Source organism: Piliocolobus tephrosceles, chromosome 13 (genome assembly GCF_002776525.5).
Source record: "Piliocolobus tephrosceles isolate RC106 chromosome 13, ASM277652v3, whole genome shotgun sequence".
NCBI lineage: Eukaryota > Metazoa > Chordata > Mammalia > Primates > Cercopithecidae > Piliocolobus > Piliocolobus tephrosceles.
The window spans coordinates 1,245,335-1,270,062 of record NC_045446.1 but is presented as its reverse complement, the minus strand read 5'-3'; the positions used below and the strand labels follow the sequence as shown (position 1 = coordinate 1,270,062).

At 54.6% G+C, this 24,728-nt stretch overlaps 1 protein-coding gene across 6 annotated transcripts in view; it reads left to right on the top strand.

Annotated features, from left to right (window-relative positions):
- MOB2 (MOB kinase activator 2) overlaps positions 1-24,728 on the top strand; it is a 70,470-nt gene that overhangs the window by 36,783 nt on the left and 8,959 nt on the right. Inside the window, exons 1-3 of one of the 6 annotated variants that reach the window (XM_023183361.2) lie at positions 12,865-16,194; positions 21,691-21,950; positions 22,079-22,172. In XM_023183361.2, the coding sequence (XP_023039129.1) occupies positions 16,085-16,194; positions 21,691-21,950; positions 22,079-22,172 (464 nt within the window). In that variant the 5' untranslated portion in view covers positions 12,865-16,084. Of the gene's footprint in view, positions 1-12,864; positions 16,195-21,252; positions 21,357-21,690; positions 21,951-22,078; positions 22,173-24,728 lie in introns of those variants that run through there. The other 5 variants (XM_023183357.2, XM_023183359.2, XM_023183362.1 and 2 more) reach the window with 5 other exon arrangements.

Genomic DNA, 24,728 nt, shown 5'->3' with positions numbered 1-24,728 from the left:
TGGTCTTGAACTCCTGACCTTGTGAGCCACCTGCCTCGGCCTCCCAAAGTGTTGGGATTACAGGCGTGAGCCACCGCGCCCAGCTAGATTTCTTTTTTAAACCTTCTCTACGCCTGCCGCTACAGAGGTTGTATTCCAGGACGCTAGCGAGGCTTGGAACCTCCAGTGTTTCTTTTCAGTGTTTGTACAGGGTCTGTTTTCTAGATCTGAAAACGGCGTTGGCGGTGCCAGGACCCTGTGTGAGCACCCTGTCGAGTTTGCATCCTTATCAGTAAAATGGGCGGGGCCCGATCTGGGGGCTGCCAGTTGAGGAACTTGAGGGATTCTGAAGCCTGGTTATTCAGAGCCGGCTGGAGCGCTGCTCTTGGACTGGCTGTTCCCAGAACCCAGCTGCTCCCTTCTGTGGGCAGGCCCTGTAAGAGCCCCCAACCCCCTTCAGACCAACCTTCAGCTTGATGTGGGGGTGGTTCCTTTCTGGGTAGTGTTGCCCATCCCTACCTTGGGGTCTGCTTGCTTCAAAAGCCATTTTTGTGGGTCCTGGAACCAAGTTCAAAGGCAGTGTGTTTGTTTCCTAGAATGCACACTTGTGTTTCCTTTATCATTTATTTACTTAGTCAGGGTCTCGTGCTGTCACCCAGGCTGGAGTGCAGGGGCGCAATCAGAGCTCACTGTCGCCTTGAGCTCCTGGCCCCAAGCCGTTCACCCGCCTGAGCTTCTCAAGTAGCTGGGGCCACAGGTACACCATGCCAGATCATGTTGACGATTTCTTGGAGGGGGGGTCTCTTTATGTTGCCCAGGCTAGTCTCAAACTTCTGACCTCAAGTGATCCTCTCACCAAGGCCTCCCAAAGTGTTGGGCTGGGTGGCTAAATTTGTTTTTTCTGCAGCAGGACCATGCTTTAGAGGGAGGCAGCCTTGATTTCCAATCAAAGGACTCCTTAGTAGCAGAGGGTCCGGTGAGGCTGTGGCGTCTGCTCCGGCTCTGCCCTGCAGAGGCCTATCGGCTGAAGTCGGGGTGCCTGGGACGCACATGCCGATGTTCATGCGGCACCCGGCACTTAGAAGGTTCTCCATGAACGAGGCTCTTTCCCTTCCCTTGCACGTTGTTCCACGGTTCACCTAGAGTCTTCTGACAAAGCCGGCCATTTGGCGTCTGTGCCCCAGTGTGGTCCCCTTCCTCAGTGGCTGCTGGGCTTGCTGTGTGGTCGGGAGAGCAGGTCCCCGGCCTAGCCTAGGCGCTCTGTGCCACAGATGTCTCGTGACACAGCTGCTGCGTAAACCCTGGGGGTCTTCTGGGAGTCCGAGAGTGCCCTGCCCTGGCCGTCTCGGACTTGCGTGAGTGCAGACACAGCGTGGGTTTCTCCCCGCTCGCTGCAGCCTCCACCTCGAGTTCTCTGGCTGACTGAGTCTGCTCTGAAGGGAGCTGTGGGGGAAGAATTCACACATGGGGCTCTCCTGTCACCTGGGGTTTTTCAGTGCCACTTGTTTGACAGTCTTAGCTTCTGGAGCAGCTGAGAGCGTAGCATGAGTGCCAGGAGCCGCCAGCCATGCAGGCCACCCAGTGGGCAGGTGCTGTGAGACCTTCCACGGACGAGGCCCTGGCGGCCCCAGAAAACTGCCTCCTGAGTCCAGACCTCCCTTCTCACCCTCCCAGGGCTGACATCCCCCTTGGTGCAGCCGTCATTGTGATTTTTGACCTCATGGCCATTTCTCAGCTGTAAATTGGGTAAGCTACTGAGAACGGGTGGGATGCTGTCTGGAGTGCAGCCGAAGGCCACCCCCTCCCACCTCCTTGCCCCTGCCAGTCTCCTCCCCGTTCTAGGAGCGCCCGGCTCCCATCACGGCCGGGGCAGGAGGCGAGCCTGGAGGGACAGGAAGATCCGACACTCGCTGCCTAACCGGCCGCCCTGCCACGGGCCCTTTTCCACTGTACCAGCTCCCACGTTCAACAGACAGGGCACGTGGCTGGCTCTCCCCCAGTCCCTTCCCTTGGCGCAGGTGCCACAAGTCCCAAGGTCTGCCCCCCCCAGATGCCGCCATGGCCCGTGTTGGGGCTGTGGTTCCCTTCTAGTTGAGGGCTCGTTTAGTGCTGGCATCTGCCCTAGTGTGGGTGACTGAGCCCTGGCAAGCACCAGGGCAGAGTGTTTCATGCAGAGGTCACACCCAGCGGAGGGCGTCAGTGCTGCTGAGGATCCTCTGGCACCCTGGGTGTTGGCATCGCCTGGAGGTCACTGTGCAACCGCAGGGCACGGGCGTGGACTGAGAACACGAGTGAGAGGGGAGACAGGTTTCATTCGCTTGCCCTCCACTCGCCCATCACCTCTCTGCTTTGAGGGGTGCTTTCTTGCTCTGATGCTGACTTGGCATTTCTTCTTCTCATTTAACAAATACTGACTGCCTGTTGTCCCCCTGTTCTGGGTGCCAGGAGTATAGTGGACACAAGACCCCTGCCCTTAGAGGCCTTGCATTGTAACAGGAGTGCAGGACAGATGTGCCTGTCCGTCACGGACTGAGGAGCACCAGGTAGGGCGGCCAGAGACATAGGAAACGAGTGGCTGACCAGAACATGGGATGTCTGAGGAGGTTCCGGCCACAGCAGAGGGCAGGTGGCTGGCCCCGCAGCGTGAACATGCTGGGTGCCCAGGCCGCAGAGGAGACTCGAGGGACCAGAGCGAGGGGAAGTGGGGAGAGCACAGAGGTGGCGTAGGGAGCACTCAGGCTCATTTGTTGCACGGCGCAGGAGCCGTGAGGGGCTTTGAGCAGCTGAGGGTGGGGTCAGAGCTGACTTGCCAGGATCACACTCACAGTCACGTGGAGAGTGGATTGGAGGGTGGGGGCACAAGGGGGCCTGCCTGAGACCATGGTAGTGACACAGGAGGCCTGCGGAGGGGTGTGGGTGGGGGACGTGGGGGGAAGAGACACCTCCAGGCTGGGCAGAGCCATGAGGACCTGCTGATGGATGGAGGTGGGGTCTGAGGGGGTCCAGGGAGGACTCCTGCATTCCTCTGAGGCAGTGGGAGGATGGAGCAAGTCTCTCTGGAGTTGCAGAGGACACCCAAGGAGCCAGTTCTGGAGGGAATGCCTCAAGTCTGGGATGCCCGTTAGTCTAAAGGGGGACAGTGGGCAGGCATTGGGCCAGGAGCGCAGCGAGGAGCTGCTTTTCTTGTATACCTTTACTGCAGTTTGCTTGGCATATAGTGAACCACCTGTGTTTAAAGGGTGCAGCTTGACAAGTGTGGACATGTGCATGTGTAGCCCTGAAGCCACGGACACAGCCTGGGAGAGAGGGACACACCCACCGCCGCGGGGTTCCGGTTTCCTCCTGCCTTTCTGTGACACTTCTCTCCCCACTTCCTAGCTCCCAGCCATGGACAAGCTTCCGTTGTCGTGGTCACACCTTTAGTTTCCTGGAGTTTCCCAGGAACGGAATCACAGTGTGAACCCGATGTTCACCTGGCCTCTGTCACTCAGCACACTTGCTGTAGGAGTCTTCCGTGTTCCACGTGTTTCCCAGGCCACTCCTGTCTGTGGCTGAGGCACGCTTTGTGGATGCTGAGGCCGCAGCGTGTTGCCTCCCCACGGTGGGCGTGCAGGTCCTCTCCTTTCTGACCAGCACACTTGCAGCTGCCGTGAACATTTGTGTGCGGGTCTCAGTAGAAATATGTGCTTTCCATGAAGTAGCTGAGAGTGTGGCGCCCGGGCCGTAGGTGGGCATAGGCTTGATGCTTGTGGAAGCTGCCCAATGGCATTCCAAAGCAGTTCCAGTTCCACCATTTTGCATCCCCACCAGCAGCCTCAGAGCCCTGCTTCTCGGCACGGTCGCGGGCACGTGGCATGCCCATCCCATGGTCATCCCGCAGGCATGTGGCATGCTCATCTGTGGTCATCCCACGGGCACGTGGCCTGGCCGTCCCATGGTCGCAGCCGTCCCTTGTGTGGCTGCAGCATCCTGTGCTTGTGTTTGGCATTTCGCTGATGGCCAGTGATGTTGAGCATCTTTTCGTGTGCTTCATTTGGCTAATCATCTCTCTTTGGTGAAGTTTCTGTTCAGTCTTTTGCCCATTTTTTATTGGGTGACTTGCCTTCTTGTTATTGAGTCGTAAGAGGTCATTTTCTGCTTTAGATAGAAGTCCTTTATCAGATCTGTGTGTTTGAAAGATGTTTTCCAGCCTGTGGCTTGTCCTCGTTAGGTGGCCGGAGCTCAGGCTCAGTCCTCTTCCGCTCAGTCCTCATGTTCAGTCCTCTTCCGCTCTGTTTTCCTCTGCGGAGTTGCCGCTGCTGTGTCTTTGAGTTCAACCACCTTGGCTTTGCAGCGGCCCACATGGTGCTCACCTCAGACATCTTCATGCCCACATCGAGAAGTCCAGTTTGGATTTTAAGAAAAATCTTCTTTATCTCTGTTTACCATGTCTCATGTTTCTTCTGGCTTTCTGGATGGATGGGATAGAGTTAGCATGACTTAAAATGTCGTTTACTAATTCTGCCATTCGGCCATTTATGGGACTTTTCCTATGGTTCGGTTTGACTCCAAGGAAGGGGTTATTTTCCTTTCTTCCTTGAACATGTGATCTTTGATTAGAAGTAAAACATTGTGAACTCTTGTTTTGTGCTGCAGGCACACATGCACATGCATACACACACATGAGTTTTGTGAGCTAGCAGTGCTGTGCGTGCACCCTTGCTGAGAAGAGCTCACATCCTTGAGCCACACCTGACCGGAGAGCTCTTCCGTTGTGGCCCCGTGATCCCCCTACCACGGCTGCAATGCTGGGATGGAGCATAAATTGCTCAGCTCAGGTAGCTCTGCTGTTCAGAGGAGCTGGGAGAACCGATGGAAAGCTGTCGTTAGGAAAAAGACTGGTTGGGGTGTTCATGGGGCAGCATCTCTCTGGAGAAATTCTGTGCGTTTCTTTGATAGAGGTTGGATTCATGGACTGATTTTAAAAGAAGGTTAAGTGATTTTGGTGGGTACACGTGTTCAAAGCCATGTGTTCAGGCTCACACCCAACTCAGTTGTAATTTTCCCGCATCACCCAGATGATTTGGAAGGAAATTCTGAACATGTTTCATCCGTGACTATTCTCTGTATGTCTATAGAGGGATTCTTTTCCTTAAACATAAGATGTCTCATTATCATACCAAAAGTAGTGCTTTCTTTGTAACATTGAGTATCCAGCCTTTATGTTTCTCTAGTGTCTCATGACTTGTATTTAGAGAATTGAATGTGGATTCAAATAAGGCCCATGCATTGCACTTGGATGACAGATTTTGAAACTCTCTTAACTTTGTATTTTGAAATCATCATAAATTCCTAAGAAGTTGCAAAAATAGCACAAATTCCAGGGCCACCCTCAGCTAGCCCCTACAGGGACAGCACCTTAGGCGACATTGGACCAGAGGTGACGGCTCGGTGCCGAGTGGTCAGCAGGCTGCAGGCTCCGCCCCATGTCTCTGGATCCACTCCGCCCTTCCTGTTTCTTTCCGTCCACTTTGTTAATAGAGCCTGCCTCCTCTTCCTGTGGTGTCTCCCAGGGTCTGAATTTTGCTAATTGCATGCTGTGGTATTGTTTAGCACGTTCTTTTGTATTTTCTATAAATTGGCAGCTAGATTTAGACCTTGATCGCATTCACGTTCTTATTCTTTGGAGGCCAGTTGGCTCCGCTGGTGGCTGTGTTCTTCCAGAGGAGGTGCGTAATATCTGGTTGTCTTTTTGTGTTGTTTGCAGCTACTGCTGACCTCTGCCTAGAACCTTCTTCTCCATATAAGGCCAATAATCCCATCCTGAGGGCCCCACCCTATTTCATGACTTCATCTAACCCTAATTACCTCCAATGGCGCCATCCCCAAATAGCATCACAGCACTGGGGGTACCGGCTTCAACCTGTGAATTCGCGGGAATTCTGTCCATGACAATAGCCTTCTGATTTAAAGTGTTACTGGCATCTAATGGAAATACAATTTTCTTTCCTTTGTATGCAAACTTACCTTTTATCAAAGGACTTTGTCGTAAGTCTAGTAATATTACTAGAACACCTTGGTGTGGGTTGGTCTGAGGTGACATGTGCCTTTTCCATATGTAGTTGCAAGTCTTTTTTTCCTTTAATTTTGTCTGCCGCTTTCTCTTAAATGCTTTCTCTCTTTCCTCCTTTGTAGAAACTTTTAGTTTTTCAGAATTGATATATAATTTACAAACAATGGAATGCACAGATCTCAAGTATACAGTTAGGTGAGTTTTGGTGTGTCTGAATTCCCCTCTAGCCCACACCCCTGTTAAGATGCGAAATGTTTCCACCTTTCTGGAAAACACCGGCGCGTGCCTTCCCAGTCAGCCCTTACTGTTTGCCTGCCACCTCCCCTCCCAGTAGGCGGCCACTGTTCTGATTTATTTTCATCAAAGACTAACTGGGCCTTTTCTAGAACATCCGATACATGGAATCAAATGGTCCCTGCTCTTGTCTCTGGCGTTTTTCCCCGATATCACCTCTGTGGGGCTTAGCTGTGTGTTGCATCTTGTGGTGGTTTTATGCTTTGGGTTGCTGAGTGGTGTTCTGTTGTGTGAATATACTGTCGTTTGTTGAGCTATTCTTCTGTTCGTGAACTTTTGGGTTGTTTTCAGTTTCTGGCTATTGTGAACACTGCTGCTGTAAACGTTCTTGTAGGAGCCTTTATATGGATGTATGTTTTTGTTTCTCTTGGGTCATTACTTAGCCACGGAATTATGGAATCCTACATGCGTATTTAACTTTCTAAGAAACTGCCAGCCCTCTTCCTCAGCAGTTGTGTCTTTTTCCTCAGTAGTTCCTAGCCCCACCAGGAGCGCATCAGTCTCCTGGTTCCTGCCTCCTCCGTGCCTTGGGTGTTCTCAGTCTGTGCAGATTTAGCCATTCTGGAGGGCGTGGCACTTGCTCTTGTACTTAGTGGCCATTATTTGTCTTCCTATGTAAAATGTCTTTTCCAGTCTTTTGCCCTTCTTAAACATTGAGCTGTCTCTTTTATTGTTGAACTGTAGACCTGCTCTCTATAGTTTAGCTAGAAGTCTTTTGTTGGATGTATGCCATCCGTGGTTTGCCTATTCATTTTTAACAGGATATTGAATAGAAGTGTGTGTATGATTTAATTTTAATGAAATATGTTCTGTAACTTTTTGCTTAGTGCTTTTTGCATTCTAGGAAATCTTTGCCTACTTTGAGCTTGGCACAGATACTATCCTATGTTTTATTGTAGAAGCATTGTAGTTTTGCTTTTATGTCTGAATTTCTGATCTGTCTTGGTGTGAGGTAGGGATTGAAGGTTTCTTTTTCTTCAGAGATATTCAGTTTTCTCAGAACTATTTATTTAAAACATTTTCCTTTCCCCCTTAGATTGATTTCCCACCTTTGTTGAAGTCTAATTGACCATGTAAGTGTAGGGCTAGTTTTGAACATTATTTATGTTTATATCGGTGTTTAATACTGTAGCTTTAAGGTAAGTCTTGAAATTTGTGTGAGTTCTGCTACTTGGGTCGTCTTTTGCAAGAATGGTTGGATCCTTCAAAGTCCTTTTGCATTTCCATGTGCATTTAAGAATCCTCTTGTTAGGCCAGGCGCAGTGGCTTACGCCTGTAATCCCAGCACTTTGGGAGGCCAAGGCGGGCAGATCACCTGAGTTCAAGAGTTTGAGACCAGCCTGGCCAACATGGTGAAACCCTGTCTCTACCAAAAATACCAAAAATTAGCCGGGCATGGTGGTGGGCACCTGTAATCCCAGCTACTCAGGAGGATGAGACAGGAGAATCACTTGAACCCGGGAGGCAGAGGTTGCAGTGAGCCTGGGCAAGAACAGCAAAACTCTGTCTCAAAACAAACAAACAACAAGAATGTTCTTGCTAATTTCTTTTAAAAATAAGAAATTATTCTGGGATTTTGATAGGATTGTTTTAAGAAAATTGACATCTTAACAATATTGAGTCTTCTAATCCATGGCCATGGTAAATTTTTTCATGTGTTTAGGTCTTTAATTTTTCTCAGCATTGTTTTGTGAGAGGTTTTGTATATTTGTGTTAAGATTATTCCTAAATTTAGAAATTATATTGTAAATAGCAGTTTTATAAATTGTATTTTCCATTTATTTGTTGCTGTTATATAGGAATAAAATTAATATTCTATATTGACCTTGCGCCCTGTGATGCCACTAAATTTACTTATTCTGGCAGACTTGCCACAGTTTCCTTAGACTTTTCTGTTTACATAACCACGTTACCTGCCAAACACGGTGACCTTTCCCTTTGCAGTATTTATGCCTTGTGCACCTTTTTCTTGCCTCATTACAGTGGCCTCATTGTGCCACTGGTGTAAGAGTGGCACCGAATAAGAGTGGTGAGAGTGAGAAATGCTCAGAGCCCCTGCCTTGTTCCTGATTTTAGGGGGAAAATCTTTACTCCATCAGCAGCATTTGATGGTTAGCTTTAGATTTTTTATAGATGTCCTTTCTCAGCTGAGTGTGGTCCCTTCTGTTCCTGGTTTGCTGAGAGTTTGTATGCATGTTTTGCCATGTGCTGTATCTGCATCTACTTGAGATGGCCATATTTTTTTCTCCTTTCTTTAATGTGGTGAATGACATTGATTTTCAAGTGTTAGCTGAGCTTACATTACTGGGTGAATCTCTCTTGGCTATGCTGTATTATCCTTTCAATACATTGTTGAATTAGTTTGTTCCTATTTTCTCGTGGAGTTTTGTATCCACGTTCGTGAAAGATACGGGGCTGTAATTTCCCTGTTCTCGGAGTGCCATGTCTCACTTTGGCAGCAGCATTATGCTGGTTCTCCTCCTCTATTTTCTGAAAGAGTGTGTGTATGGTTGGTATCATTTCTTATTTGTATCCTCGGTCGAGTTCATCCGTAAGCCACCTGTACCCGCCATTTCCTTGTAGAAAGGTTTTTAATTATAAATTCAGATTTTCTACTTCTTCGTAGGTCTGTTTTGGTAGCTTGTGTTTGGGAAAAATTTGTCTGTTTCATCTACATTTTCTCTTGGCATTTAGTTCCTTACAGTGCCTTGTTACCCGCTTAGTATCTGTAGGATCTGTAGGAATGTCCCTTTCATTTCTGATATTGGTAATCTATGCCCTCTTTCTCTCTTGGCTTTCTGTTTCTTTTCTGCTTAGTCTGCTTGGGAAATTGATCAGTTTTTTTTTTTTTTTTTTTTAAAGTTTTCCAGGCTAACTTTGTGTTTAATTCTTCATTATTTGCCTATTTTTCATTTCATAGATTTCTGTTTTTTCCTTCTACTTTGCATTTAAAATGCACTTCCTTTTTCTAGCTTCTTAAGGTGGATGTATGAATCACTCATTTTAAGCCTTCTCTCCTAATATGAACATTTATAGTTACAAATTTCTTCCTTAGCCCTGCTTTAACTGCATTCTACACATTTTAATAAGTGATGTTTTTATTGTAATCTTCTCATTAGCACTGTTTGATGTTAATTTTATCTCATAAAAATTTCATTTTGGATGTATTCTTCAGTTCCAGGAATTTTTGTTTATTCTTTTGTGGAGTTTGTGATTTTTTGAGAGCCCTAATTGCTTTGTTTATTATGTCCAACCTTTCCTCTAAATCTTTGAATATATTGGCCGGGCACAGTGGCTCACGTCTGTAATCCCAGCACTTTGAGAGGCCAAGGCGGACAGATTACTTTAGGTGAGGAATTTATGTAGCCAACATAGTGAAACCATCTCTACAAAAATACAAAAATTAGCTGGGCTTGGTGGCGTTCACCTGTAATCCCAGCTGCTCTGGAGGCTGAGGCAGGAGAATCACTTGGGAGACGGAGGTTGCAGTGAGCTGAGATTGCACCACTGCACTCCAGCCTGGGCAATAGAGGAGACTGTCTAAGTAAATAAATAAATCGTTGAATATATTTATTTCATTCTTTTGAAGTCTTTGTTACTTTCATTATCTTTGTTATCTGTTGGCCTGTTTCTGTTCACTTATTTTTCCTGTTTATGAGTTACATTTTTCTGCTTCATTCTATCTAGTAATTTTTTTGTACGCTAGGTATTGTGGTGGCAATGTTGTTGAAAGTCGCAGTTCTGTCGGGCGCGGTGGCTCAAACCTGTAATCCCAGCACTTTGGGAGGCCGAGACGGGCGGATCACGAGGTCAGGGGATCGAGACCATCCTGGCTAACACCGTGAAACCCCGTCTCTACTAAAAAGTACAAAAAACTAGCCGAGCGACGTGGTGGGCACCTGTAGTCCCAGCTACTGGGGAGGCTGAGGCGGGAGAATGGCGTGAACCCGGGAGGCAGAGCTTGCAGTGAGCTGAGATCCGGCCACTGCACTCCAGCCCCGGCGACAGAGCAAGACTCCATCTCAATAAAAAAAAAAAAAAAAAAGAAAGTCTCAGTTCTGTTTTCCTCCCTTAAAGAGTAGTGTGGTTTGTTCTGTCAGGCAGCTGATTTGCTGTTGGTTAACTGGGGCCCATCTGAGGCTTGTTTTTAAGCTTTGTTAGGCCAGGTCCGGAGAACCCGTCACTCTGGGCTGTTGTACCCCGGTCCCCACAGCACGGCCATTGTGGGATCTCTGTTGAATCTGTTCACCCAGGTGTCTCCAGTCTGGTGTGGGAACATGTCTGTCTCCTGTCCCGTGTGACCTCCCGAACCTCTTCCTCATGCTTCCCGGAGCTGTTCTCTGCCGGGCCTTGCGGATGTTCTCTGACACCCTCAGCTGTTTGTCCAGAGACTTCCTTGGATCGCTGTTGATGTTTTTAGAGTCCCTTCTCTGTGCAGCTCCATCCTGACTGCCTCCTCATCCTGCAGGTTTCAACAGCTCAGCGGCTTGAGACTTCCATCCCTGCCACCTCAGCTTCTCCAGACTGCAGGCCCCCTGCGGCTTCACCGTCCCCACCTTCAGCCTGGGAGGCTCCCACGCACTGCTTGTGCGCAGGGGCCACTGTCCTGCACAGCGGTATCTGGGGTCTGAAGCCAGGAGCTTCATATATTTTACCCAGTTTGTAGTTGTTGACAGTGGAGGTGAGGTCCAATTTCAGTGACTCTGTCACAAGTGGAAGCAGAAATCTTTTCTTTCCTTTACTGTTTTAAGAAATTCTTCCTTCCCATCTTCTACTTGGACATCGTGGTGGTTTTGTATTCTTTCTAATTTAGACGTCATTTCAAAAATGGTTTATCCTCTCCTTCCTGATTCTTATTTAGCCTCTTTTTTCAAATATTTTCTTTTTCTTTTCTTTCTTTCTTTTTTTTTTTTTTGAGACGAAGTCTCGCTCTTGTCCCTCGGGCTGGAGTGCAGTGGCGCAATCTTGGCTCACTGCAACTTCTGCCTCCCGGGTTCAAGCGATTCTCCCGCCTCAGCCTCTCGAGTAGCTGGGATTACAAGCGCCCGCCACCACGCCTGGCTAATTTTTGTATTTTAGTAGAGACGGAGTTTCACCATGTTGGCCAGACTGGTCTACTGGTCTTGAACTCCTGACCTCCGCCTGCCTTGGCCTCCCAAAGTGCTGGGATTACAGGTGTGTAATATTTTCTCAAATATTTTCTTAAATCTCATTGTTTCCCTGTCTTATTGGGTTGTAGTCTTCATCTGTGTTGTGTGTCTTCATCTGTGTTGTGTGTCTTCGTCTCTGTTGTGTGTCTTCATCTGTGTTTTGTGTCTTAGTCTGTGTTGTGTCTTTGTGTTGTGTGTCTTCGTCTGTGTTGTGTCTTCGTCTGTGTTATGTGTGTCTGTTGTGTGTCTTCGTCTGTGTCTTCACCTGTGTTGTGTCTTCATCTGTGTTGTGTCTTCGTCTGTGTTGTGTGTCTTCGTCTGTGTTGTGTGTCTTCACCTGTGTTGTGTGTGTGTCTTTGTGTTGTGTGTCTTGGTCTGTGTTACGTGTGTGTCTTTCTGGGATGTTTTAATTGGCAGTGGGGGTGTTACTCTCCTCTTTATTCTTTTTGATTTTCACTAGACACAACCGTGAAACTTTTTTGTGCTTGCGTTCAAGTGACCCCACTTTCCCTGTGTCTTCGTGAGGGTGCCGGGGGCATTGCTTTGCTGCTTCCGTAGCATTTGAGCTCCTCTTCTGTTGTTTTCACAAAGTGATTGAAAACACGAAGCTCTCCAGGAGTCTCCTTGTTGGAGGGGAGGCTACAGATGCGCAGGTGTGGTCGTCTGGCCAGTGTGGTCGAGGCAGTGATGGCTGCAGGGGTGAGCTGGAGACCTCAGGGGGAACCCCTGCTTAGCTCAGTGTAGATGCAAATGTCGCCATGTAGGTGGAGATTGAGGCGTCTGAGTATATGTGTGTACACACGTGTGCCTCTGTGTTCTTCCAGCTGAGAGGGCCGGGAAGCAGTGACACCCACTAGCAATGAGCCCACCCATGCTCTGATCTTAGTGTTTTGTTTTTCGTTGTGTAGACCCAGGCTGGAGTGCAGTGGTATAGTCACGGCTCACTGCAGCCTCCAGCCTCCTGGGCTCAAGCGAGCCTCCCACCGCAGCTCCTCAGTAGCTGAAACAACAGGCACATGCCGCCATACCCAGATAACTTAAAAAAAATTGTTTTAGGGATGGGGGTCTTGTCTTGCTGTGTTGCCCAGGCTAATCTCAAACTCCTGGCCTCAAGCTACTCACTTACCTGGGGGCCTCTCAGAGTGCCCATGAGATTCCAGATGGGGCTCAGCGTCCCTGGCTGGGTCTCAGTGTTTAATTCATTCACTCCTTTTCTGAGGCAGGGTCTCGCTCTGTCACCCAGGCCGGAGTGCAGTGGTGTGATTCACGGCAGCCTCCACCTCCTGGGCTCAAGTGATCCTCCGGCCTCAGCCTCCCATGTAGCTGGGAACACAGACACCACCAAGCCTGGCTCATTTGTACATTTTTTGTAGAGATGGGGTCTCACTTTATTGCCCAGGCTGGTCTCAAACTCTTGGGCTCAAGTGATGGTCCCTTCTTGGCCTCCCAAAATACTGGAATTACAGGCATGAGCCACCATGCCTGGCCAGTTTTTAATATTCTCCAATGAGAAAGAACCAGGGCACCCTGGAGAAGGATCTGATTCCCGGGCCAGGGCAGGGAATGCAGGAGGAGCCTGGAGCGCCCTGCAGTGCCAGGAAGTCAGGACGTGCCCCAGAATGAAAAGTCTGTTGATGGGGGCGCGTCAGGGGACCCAGCAGCCGATGGCAGGAGCTCCCCAGGGCCAAGGACGGACAGTGTGATTCGCAAAACAAAGCAGTGTTGTGTTCTAGCTCAGAGTGCAGCCTCAATAGCCGTGACTTCATCCCAATATAAACAAATGGCTGAGTATATAAACAAATGGCTGAATATATAGACAAGTGACTGAGAAGAGGCCACTGTCTGGTGCAGAACTTCCAGTAATTCCCCTAGCTACCCCTCCTGTCAGGGTGGTAAAGGGTGGTCCCTGCCCCTTCAGTGTGGCTGCATGCAGCAGCTTCCTTCAAGAGCGCAGTGCGGGACGGGAAATACGAGAGTATCTTTGCATGGGGAGACCTGACAGTCACAACCTCAGCCAGGAGGTCGGGCGGCACCTCCCGCTATGAGCCGCGCTGACAGGATGGGCCTTGGGCACGGGGCGACGAGAGGGACGTTTCCCTCTGTGCTCTTCCTCCCCACACCCACAGCCCAGCCTCATCATGAGGAGAGCAGCACGTGGATCCAGTCAGGTGTGGACCTTGCTGCGTCAATATGGATTCGTTCATTGTTAACGAACAGGGCATCCTAGTGTAAGGGTTAGCAATAGGAAGAGTGAGTGTGGGGCCGTGGGGATTCTGTGTTTGCAGCTTCTTTGTAAATCTAACACTTTTCTAAAAACTAAAAGCTTATTAAAGGTAAAATAACTTCCGACACAGACACATGGCTCGTGCCCCCTGCCTCATCCCGCCTTGGTTCCGACTGCTACCCGCTGCGCGGTGCCTCTGCCCCGCTCCTGTGCTCTCTGTTCCTGGCCCTGGCTATGCCCGGAAGGTGCCTTTGCTCTTCCTTTTCTGGGGTGGTGGGGTCAGGCCACACCGGCACCTGTCACTGGCCTGTGGGCCTCTGTGGCAGCTCCCCGTGGAGTCTGCAGGGCCTGCTCCGAGTCTGCTCCTCTTCCCAGTGTGGTGTCTGTAGCTCAGTGTCTGTGGGTTCCGGCTGCCCCTCCCCCTCCCCCCACTGCACCCCCTAAATTTTGATCAGTAGGAATACCTACTCCCTGCACGTGTCCCCCAGTGAACAAACACAGAAGAATGTGGACGTTCCTCCGCATGCCAGCCCAGCCCTCTTAGGACAGTGGCACAAGCCACAGAGCTGCCATGTGCTGACCAGACCCACTGGGCACATTGGATGTGCTCTGCCCACCCTACCCGGCACCTTGTCCTGTTTCCCTTCCCCCATGCCACCCTCACCACTGCCTTGCCTCGTTGTCTGGCTTCTTGTGCCCAAAGCTTCCACCATCCCCAGCTTCCCTTGTGTTGTGCCCTCCAGCCCCCAGCAGCTCATTCTCCCTCTCGTGGGTGTCTGCATGGCCTCCTCTGTCCAGGTCATGCCTCCCGAGAGTGGGGTCCCAGCCCTGCTACTCCCCACGCCCGGAGCCCGCTCTTCCTGTGGCTCCCTTTGCTGTTTGGGTGATCTGCCAGCACCTGTGTCCCTGCTGTTGGTGGAGCCCCTGAGGGCAGACCGGCAGCCATGAGCACAGTGCCTGGGTGTGTGTGGCACCACAGGGCTGTGGGATGGCCTTGTCGGGGCAGAGGAAGGCCCATGGGCACGTGGACGTCCTGAGCCTCACCGGGCTGTTCGTTCTGTAGAGACGAGTTCTGCACTGCTCAGAGCGTGGCTTAGGGACTGGCCTAGTGGGGAAAATGAAACTGCAGCCTGTTGGGCCTGCTGCTGCTGCTGCTGCTGCTGCTGCTTAGGGAGGGGGGGCTGGCCTGGGGCCATCCTCCTCCGCTGTGGCTCCTGGAGAGTGTCTGCTGGCCGTCTCCCCGTGCGCCCAGGCTGTGTGTGTGCATGCATTCGGGACACCACAGCTCCCATGGTGGCTGGTGTTGATAGGGTTGTGCCCTGGCTGCTTTCCTGATGGCTCTGTGCTCCCGGCAGCAGCTGGTGCCGCGGGCTGTGTCCTGACTCCTGCAGGGCTTCACACCGACAGAGGTGCTGGGACAGCTTCTGAGGGGCAGTGGCTGGAGATGCTGGGGTCTCTTGATTGGCAGGAAGCACAGAAGTGCGGCTCCCATGTGGGTGGGTGGGGCTCCCGATGAGCCCGTGTTGTCAGGGGGCTGTCACTGCCCCTGGGGTCCACACTGACTCAGGACGAGGAGACAACATTGTCCTCTCACATGTTTGCATTTTCGGGACGTGGCGGTCTTCTGTGTGCAGACCAGCCAGAAGAAAGGCCAGGGGGCCATGCCCCTCCATGTGCCCCCATGGGGAGCTGCTCTGGGCATTTCTGTTGGGCTGGGTGCCCTGTGGCCCTGGCTGGCCGCAGCCTCAGCCCAGCACGGTCCAGGCACCCCAGAAGCTGGTTGGCCCCTTCTCTCTCCAGGGCCATCCAGTGGGAGAGCCACTTTGAGTGCCTCCGGCTATGTATACACTGCAGGGCAGGGCAGCCCATCTTGTCTGTCTGTCCCCAGCCCGAGCAGTGACTGGGCTGGTCTGGGCCGGACAAGGGTGAGGGGGTGCCATCAACCTGGAGCTCATCAGCAGAGCTGCTGCCTGTGTTCAGAAGGGCTTTCCTGGGGGCTTGGCAGCAGAGGACCTTGAGGTCGACCCCGGGACCTCTCTGATGGGTCCTTCTTGCAGGCCGAGGACGGCCCTGTCCCTTCCCTTCTGGTCCCACCCCCACCGCCTTTTCTGACAGCCATGCCACTTTGGAAAAGGCCGATTCAGATGCTCCCTTATTTAACCAGCCTTGGCCGGCCCTGGTCTCTGGAAAGGGAGCAGCTGTTTGTCTCTGCCAGGCGTCCCATTGGTCAGGGAGTGAGGGTGGAGGGCCGAGAGAGGCTGCAGGGCCCGGCAGCAGGCACTTGTGAGTGCTGGCCAGCCGGCACCCCGCCCCACGTCCCCTCCTCACCTCCCCATCCCACCTCCCCTCCTCAACTCCCCTCCCCACCTCCCCATCGCCCACATCATGCTGGGAGACCACTGCAGTCTCCCTGAAGACCAAGCCCTGCCCAGCCAGTCCCCGCAAACCGGACTCTGCTGCAAAATGGTGCTTCAGGCCGTCAGCAAAATGCTCAGGTAACACCTGCCGGCCTGGCCGGGGGAGGGCTGTGTAGGACATCTGTCTGTCTGTCCTGTTCTTACCCCTAGGACGTCAGGTTGGGGAGGCAGCGGACTGTGTCCATGGCTGCCCTTCCCGTGTGGCCAGCGGCTGTGCAGCGAGCTGTGCTGGGCAACCGGCATGCTGTCCAGGGCAGAGGCAGCTGTGCAGTCCCGGGCCAGCCTGGCGGGTTTGCTCTGGAGCCCTGCCGAGTCGAGTTTTGCTTAGCCGCCTGCACTTCCTGTTGCTCTGTGGGAGAGGAGCAGGGCTCGGTGTCCTCAGCCTTCGGGGCTGACCCACCTTGCCAGCACAGGAGCCTACCGCCTCCACCCGCAGCCGGCAGGGTGTGGTACCTCCGCCACCAGCAGGTGTGCCTGTCTTTGTCCTAGCCCTCGGCTGTTTGTGCCCTGGGCAGGGGCTTCAGCCACTCAGGCAGAGGTGACCTGGAGCCTGTCCTTGTGTGGCCTTGTCCAGAGAAGTGGCATGGGGCTCCTGGGCACCTGGTTTTGTGCTGGCTGCCATAGGGATGTTGCCGGAAAATCCATTTTTGACACTTTTCTTACCTGTACTTTCTCTGACCTGCTGCAGGGGTGCCTTCCTGCCCACACCACTCAGCTGGGTGTGTGCACAGGCGTGTGTGGGAATGTGCGCCCGTGTGTGGGAGCGTGCACCCGTGTGTGTGGGGGTATGCACCTACCTGTGTGGGCATGAGGGACCAGGGGAGTGGGGCAGGCACAGCCAGCTGCAACAGTGGGCGCATCCTCCCTGGTGGGGTTGCCTGGTGGGGGTGTGAGGCGAGCGTGGCCTGCTGGACGTGCCCTTCAGGGGCGGGGGCTGCGGCACGCATCTGCATCTCCGTGCCTCTGCCTGTCCCTGGGCACCTGGCTCCATCTTTCTCTTCATGGGTTCCTTCCCTGTCTCCTGATCACCTGTGGTTCAACACGGAGGACTCCACAAGTAGACACAAGGGTGCCTGCCGGGGACCCTGCCGAAGATGTCCTATCTTAAGGTGAAACTGGGAGGTTTTGGAAATGTGTGGGCAGGTTGGCAGAACTCGTTGAGTTCAAATCAGGAACGGTGTCTGACTTCAGTGGTGTGAGGGGACTGGCATGTGTGCGTGTGTGTGTGCCAGCGTGTTTGTGTGTGTCTGAGGCCAAATGCTGAAAGCAGCTCCACAGAAAACACAGAGGCAGGCCTGGAGCCCAGCCAGCCCCTAAGGAAGACGGGCGGAGTCCGTTCCCTGGGCCTCAGGGAGGTTTCAAGGGAGGCGATGGGGAAGCCACCCTGGCTGGGAGCTGGACGTGTGGAGGGGCCGAGGCGCAGCAGAGCACGGCAGCCACGTGGGGCTGAGGTTCTAGGACAGCAGCAGCACCTGCCTGTGTGGACGTTTGGTCTGAGGTGTCTGCAGGCATTCCTTGTGCCATCTTGGCTTTTTCCTTCTCAGTGGGTCTCTCTGCAGAGGGCACAGTAGGCTGGTGAAAGCTCGCTTTGTCTGGGGCTGCTGACCTGTTTGGGGGGGGGCAGACAGTTAAACTCGGAAGAGAAGAAGTCACACTCCGCAGCTTCCGGCTGGCCGAAGCCTGTGGGAGGTGCAGGCTGTGCTGAGAGATGGACAGGGGCTCCGGGGGCCTTCCCACCCCTCGGCCTGAGGCCCTGTGACGGGAGTGGGGTTAGCCCCCGGGAGAACCCGGGTAGAACACTGTATTAGAAATGCTGTTCTCAGACCCCACCCAACACCCAGAAGCCACGTCAGAAATGTGGGGGTGGGTGGTGCCAAGCACCCCAGCGTGTGATGCCCTCCCCTGCATATTGGGGTGACAGGAGGCGCCCGTGGCGTGCACTCTGGGCAGCAAGGTGTGCTGAGCCGTGGGTGGCTGCTGGGGGCTCTGCCTGGCCGGGTCTTGGGGAAAGGGGTCACTGGGAGCCTTGACTTTCAGGCTCTGGGCGGACCAACCAGTACTGACACTCACCGCAACCAAGGAGCGTGAGGGGCCTGGTGCAGAAGGCTGAGTGGGGTCCAAGGACCACGCCCTCCTCGGAGTCGGTGCCTGCGGGCCTCTCTCTCCTGCACCCCACATACTGCCTGGTCACCATATTTTTCCAGGCCTGGGCTTGGGAACTTGCATTTCTGGGCCCCTGGTGCCTGCCCCACCGCTTGGCATTGACCTGTGGTGGGAAGTGCCAGACGAGGGCCACCTGCTGCTGCCGCCCACCCACCTCCACCTCGGGGTCTGCAGGCTTCTCTTGACTTCCATAGCAAGTGTGCTCTGGGTGAGTGGGGGTCTCTGAGCCTGGGAGCACCCTGTTCCTGTGGGCCGTGGGGCCTGGCCAGGGTCCCGTCCCTGTGATAATGAAGTTGATGCTCGTGGCACAGGCGCGGGGCACTTGGTTGTGCTGTCCTCGTCCCTCAGGGTGGACGAGGAGTGGGCAGCTCCCAGCCCACTCTCCAGTTCCCTCTGCCTGTGAAGCAGTGTGCACCTGCTGTTGGCAGAGTGAGGCCCCCTGTGTGGTGACTGTGTGGCTGTCTGCGTTCTCCACAGGAGCTCAGCGGCACTGATGTCTCCCTGTGCCCCTTCCCCTGCCCACCAAATTCGTGTCCAGCAGGGATTGCCTCTCTTCCCAGGAGGGATCGGTTACATGCTGGGTGACAAGGAGGCCGACTGGCACAGCGTCATGGGTACCACTGGCGAGAATGGGGAGGGTGGCATTTGACAGGCTCTTAAAGGACCAGGAGAAGTTTGCCAGGCCTGCTGTAAGATGGGCAAGTTGGCAGAGCAGCAGCTGGTGCCCACAAGCAGGGTGCAGACCCCTGTGGCGGGCAGGACAGGGCATCTGGAGCAGGGAGGAGGGTGAGTCTGGTGAGTGTGTGGGAGGCAGGAGGGAGGTGGTTCTGTCCGGCCCAGCCCCTCCCAAGTGCATGGTGCCTGCCAGGCGGAACCCAGACTCAGAGCCCACCTGTTGGACTGGGAACAGTGTGAGGGACTTTGTTTTGGGGGTTGTGCATGCACCATCTGCCTTTCTGCTTCTTCCAAGTGGTCACAGCAGCCCTGTGGGTGGGCTGAGGTCCAGTGTCCACTCCCTGGTCCCTTCAGTGCCATCTCTGTCCTGCCTGCGGCCGGGGCCTGCTCCCTTAGTCCTCCCTCCACATCCAAGGACTTGGTCTTTCTGTGCCCCCAGGCTCCTGGGAGCAGGGTGCAGGGCCTTGGTTCTTCCCTGGGTGAGGGGCAGCTGGGCCACTGAGGCCGTGGCCACTGAGGCCGTGACTGGGCAGACCCCTGGGCCTGGACGGCACAGAGCCTATTTCAGAGCCTGTGAGCCTGCGGGGGAGCGCAGCAGAGTTCTGTTTTCTCCACTGGGCAAAGCCAAGAATGACTAAGGACGAGGAGGGCGCTGCAGGGGTGTCCTGTGCTCTAAGGCCTCCTCAGCAACTGCTGCTGGCTTGGACCAAGCAGTGGGCTGCCTCAGGGTGACTGCTTCCTGCCTGGGCCTGGGCCTGGGCCTGGGCCTTCGCTGAGAGCCTGCTCTTCTGGGAAGGAGAGCACTTGAGGTCAGGGAGACGCGGGTGCTGCCAGGTGTTGGGCTCTCCTGTGGAAGTCCCTCTGTTGGTGCACGCATAGCCCTTCCTGGAGCAGAGGCCGTGTCCTGCGCATCCCCTTGGTCCTACTACCTTTGGGTCAGTGCCTGTCCTCCTGCCCCATTGGAATGAGTGACCGGGTCCAGAGAAGGTGGGCTCGCAGGAGGCTTGTCTCACAGTGCACCAAGCTGCAGGGCCTGGCCAGCCCTGGGTGCTGGGGACAGGGTGAAACTGGGGGAGCAGCTTGGGGAGGCCCAGCCTGGAGGGCCTGGTGCACACTTTTCTTCTGTGTTCTAGGAGAGCAGGTGCGGACGGGAGGAGGCAGGGAGGCTGAGGCGCCAGTGCTGGAGTGGTGGCTGCTCACCACCTCCTGACCACAGCCAGAGCCTAGGAGAGGGAAGCCAGGTCTCCAGGCTCCGCCCCCGCCCAGCCCTCTCTGAGGACCAGAGATGGAAGGTAGCCCCGGCCTGGAATGCTGGCGAGAGGGCAGGAACTGTCAGTAGGGCAGCGTCCCTGAGCGGGCCCTGGGGCACACCCTGAGAGTGAGTGAGCTGACAGCTGCTCTTGCTGGCAGCCCTGCATGACCGCCAGGTAACCGCCACCAGGAGCTTGCCAGTTGACACAGCTCCTAAGACACAGAGCAGGGAGATGGCTTGTAGCCCGCTTGGCAGCCTGGGCCCCCACTGCAACCCACCCCTCCAAATGGGAAGGCCAAGCCCAGGCTGTAGCTGCCTGGGTGGGGTGTGGTGTGCCGTGAGAGCTCAAGGCAGGGAGGTGCAGGCCTGCCTCCTGGTCAGGGCCAGGCCCAGCGTCATGGGGAGAGCCTTCCCTATGGTGGACACCCCGGGCATGGCCTGGCAGAGGCTGGTGTGGAGTCTGGGTGCCTCGCTGTGCTGGAGCAAGGGGCTGTAGGTTACACGGAAGCTCAAGTCCCTTTCTGTCCCACTCCTGTACCATGGGGACCCCGAGTGCCTACGCTGCATGTGGCCCATCCACACCTACACCTCCTCTTCCTCAGACCCCACGCCCTGTGCTCTGGAGGGATGGCGGAGTGGGAGCGCCGGGCCCATGGGCCCTGCCCCTGCCCCTGCCTGCCTGTGGCCGCTCCCAGCACTGCCCCCAGAGGCCTGCGCTGGTCGCCTTTTAAGGCGAAGATCTGCTGTGAGAAGCTGAAAGGGAAACATTTCCCTGGCAGTCAGGGAGCATTTTTCTCTTTCTCTTTCTCTTAAATAAACCATTAGCAGCTTTTCAAAACAAGAAAGGAAAAAAATAAGGACAAGGTCAGGTTGCTGCAAAGACCTTTGTCCCCCATCCCCATCACCCTGTGGCCTCCCCAGGCCTGGTGGACAACAGGGACACTGGAGCTGCAGGCCAGGCTGCCGCCTGATGCCAGGGCCCCGTGCTCTCAGGCCAGCCAGGAAGGCAGGTGCCCTTCACAAGGCCTGCGGTATGTTTTCACCAGGGCCACCAGGGGCAGGGGCAGGCCGGCCACGGCCAACTCAAAAGAAGCCAGGAGTGCGAGGGTTTGCTTCGCCTTTCCTTCCAAGAGCACTGGAAAACCGGAAGGTGGGCAATGGGGGCCCTAATCCTCGGCCCTTCCCTGGTTGGAGGAGGTGGTGAGGGGTGAAGATGCCCTCTGTGCAGGGGCCCGTGGTGGCAAGTGGGAGCGCCCACCCTTCTTCCCAGGAGGCGCCATGCAGGGCAGCTCCACTGGCTCCTCTGCGGAGCAGCCTCACCGTTGATGTCCCGTTGGTGTCCTTTGAGCCTGGCAGGGAGGCAGGGTTGCCCCGATGGGCTCGGGCAGCTGCCTCTACACCTGCGCTGGCCAAAAGTGACCCTGTGGGCAGGCCCTGGGTCTGACGGGCATGCAGTGACCACACCGTGTCTCCTCTCTTGGCAGGAAGTCCAAAGCCAAGCCCAATGGCAAGAAGCCCGCTGCGGAGGAGCGGAAGGCCTACCTGGAGCCTGAGCACACCAAGGCCAGGATCACCGACTTCCAGTTCAAGGAGCTGGTGGTGCTGCCCCGCGAGATTGACCTCAACGAGTGGCTGGCCAGCAACAGTGCGCAGGGGCCTGGGGGGCCCCTTCCCTGCTGCCCGCTCCTCCTCGAAGCCCCTCCTGAAGGAGGACCCCCGCAGCTGTGCTCAGCAGCCCCCGGCTGTGAGCGGGGAGAGTGGCCGTGCACGGGCGGAGCTCACCCAGCCGAGCTCCTGCACCTGTTGCTGGAAGCAGGGTGGACGGGGTGGCTCGGCTCTGGGGTTTTTCACATCTGGCTCCTTCTCTTCCAGCCACGACGTTTTTCCACCACATCAACCTGCAGTATAGCACCGTCTCGGAGTTCTGCACGGGGGAGACGTGTCAGACCATGGCCGTGTGCAACACGTGAGTGCTGCCTCTTGGGAGACTCGGTGGGCTCTGAGCCCCCGCTGCCCCAGGCTTCTGTCCTCTCAGACTCTGGGCTCACCTGGAGACCCCGAGAAACCTTGGCACAGGCCCTCCACAGCATTCGCCTTCCTGTGGAAGGGCCATAGACTGGGCCAGTGGCCCAGCCACCCGGGTCCCCAGTGGGGCCCAGAAGGTGCAGGAGCTGGTGGGAGTTGACGGGCTATGTTTCTAGGGACAGAGACGTTCCCAAAGGGAATGCCCTAAGATTGCAGAGAGCCCTTCTCCACCGGCTCCCGTGACAGCTCTGGGTGGGACAGTGAGGGCTGGGCTGGGCAGGGCAGGCCACAGCTCCTTGCTTGGCCACTCATTTCGTGGGAGCTCAGGTGCCTTCTCTGTGACCGTCCGACATGCCCAGTGCTGGTAGCTCTCTCCTGGAAGCACTGTGCCCTGATTTCCTCAGTAAGCGTGTATCCCTTAGCGGCCCTGAGCACGCCACTCGCGTAGCACGGGGAGAAGCGCTGCCAGGCCTGGGTTGTTGGAGGCAGCCTTGGAGGTTGCAGGCAGGAGGAGGCTGAGTCTGCTGGGCTTAGCCTGGGATGTGTGCAGCTGAGGAGGGCGGAAGCTTTTCCCTGATGTCCTGTTGTTGTCAGTGCACACAGGTCAGGGACAGAATGTGTGTTGTGCGTACGTCCTGAAAGCCATCCGGCCACAGACATGGCTTTCCTGGCCCTGGCACAGGGAGACATGGTCCCCAGACAAAGCTGAGTTCTGCCTTCAAGAAGCCACGGGGAGCTTCTGCACAGGCAGGTGGCAGGCGTCCCCTTGGCTTTAGCCCTGCTGAGCCCTGCCCTCGTGGCCCTGATGGGTCACGGCTGGGTTCGGTTATGGGTGACACGGGGGCAGATGCAGACAACAGCTGGCTCCACTCTCTTAATTCCCCAGGAAGATGAGCTGTCACAGCCAGGCATGGCCTAGGAAGATGGGGACAGCGCTTACGGCCTTGAGAGGAGCAAGCTCAGTGTGAGACGGCAGGGCCTCTGTGGATCAGGCCTGGAGACGGGTCCTGAGGTGGCAGGGCAGCGCCCGGGAGCTACACAAGAGCCTCGTGTCCGCTGTGGCTCTGGGGCCACTTGTGGCCAAGCGCTGGCTCAGCAGCTCTGCTCCTGGGCAGGTGGGGCCTGGCACCCTTTCCAGCGGCTCTGCTCCTGTGTATTCTGTGGTGCTGGGTTTGTTTGGAAAGGGGGTCCTTGCAGGAGCATAGGATGTGGTGTTGGGCAGACCTGCGTCCCGTTGGAGGGCCTAGGCCACCTAGAGGTGCCTCTCGGTCCTTCTCATCTGCAGCCGGCATCACGGTGGTGGTAGATGTGTAGATGTGTGTGAATTAATTTCATGTAATGCCTTCCCAGGAATCCTTTCAAACCAAGGGACAGAAATCCACTCAAACCAAGAGAAACACGGAGGCTTCTCAGAGGGCCTCAGGGCCACTTGCCACCCAAAAGACCAGCAAGTCTGCCTGGGTTGTGTGAGGGCCCTGGGGTTGAGGCGTGTGTCCTCCCTGCTGGGGCCTGTAGGGCAGTCCCAGAAAGTCTGATGTCTGACTCCTAGGGAGAGGAGAAAGGGGGCAGGGCCAGAAACACATTGTGGCTGTAATGGCTGAGAACACAAAGACACAAACCTGCAGACTTAAGAAGCTGAACAAACCCCAAATAAGGCTCACAGACACGTGCAGATGCACGCAATCCAACGCTGAGAACTGGGGGCGAAGAAAAAACCCTTGGCAGCCGTTGCCTGTCAGCAGCCAGACAACGGTGGTCCGGTACTGACAAGAGACGCCGCCACCGTGAATGACCGTGGCGCTTGTTAGAAGCTGGGAGACCGGAAGGAAGAGGGAAGCCCCACACATCTTATAGTGCTGGGAGAAAAGGAAGGTCACCCCAGAATTCCACAGCCAGCCAGTGTCCAGAGTCACTCAAAACCAAGAGCCCTCACAGCCAGCAGACCTGCTCCAGGGGCTCCCTGCAGCGTTCTCCTGACAGGAGGGCCTCCTGCTGAGTATTTGTGGAGACGCCAGTGATGGTGCAAGAAGACAAGAGCAGTGTCTGACAGCGCCCTTGGCAGCGCCGTTCCCAGGGCAGCTGTGGCAGCGGCAGGGCGTGTGGTGGCGGTGGGACTGTGGGCAAGAGAGCTGCTTTGCTCCAGTGGAAGCGCACGTGTGGGTGCCATGGAGAGCACGTGGGGTTAAGGTGCGTGTTACAGCCCTTTGAGCAGGCCTTGCAGAGCTTGTGTGAAGAGACACAGTCGGAATCAGAATAGGTAAATTTAAATGAAATATAAAAAATTTCAATGGCCCAAAAGCGAGAAAGAAGAAACACCATAAGGAATGAGAAACAGAGGCAACGAACAGCAAATAATGGAAAACCTAAATGCTCACAGAACAATAGACGGGACTGGCGTAAACACACCAGTCACAGGGCAGCTTATAAGAATAGATTTTTATTTTTATTTATTTATTTATTTATTTATTTATTTATTTATTTATTTATTTATTTATTT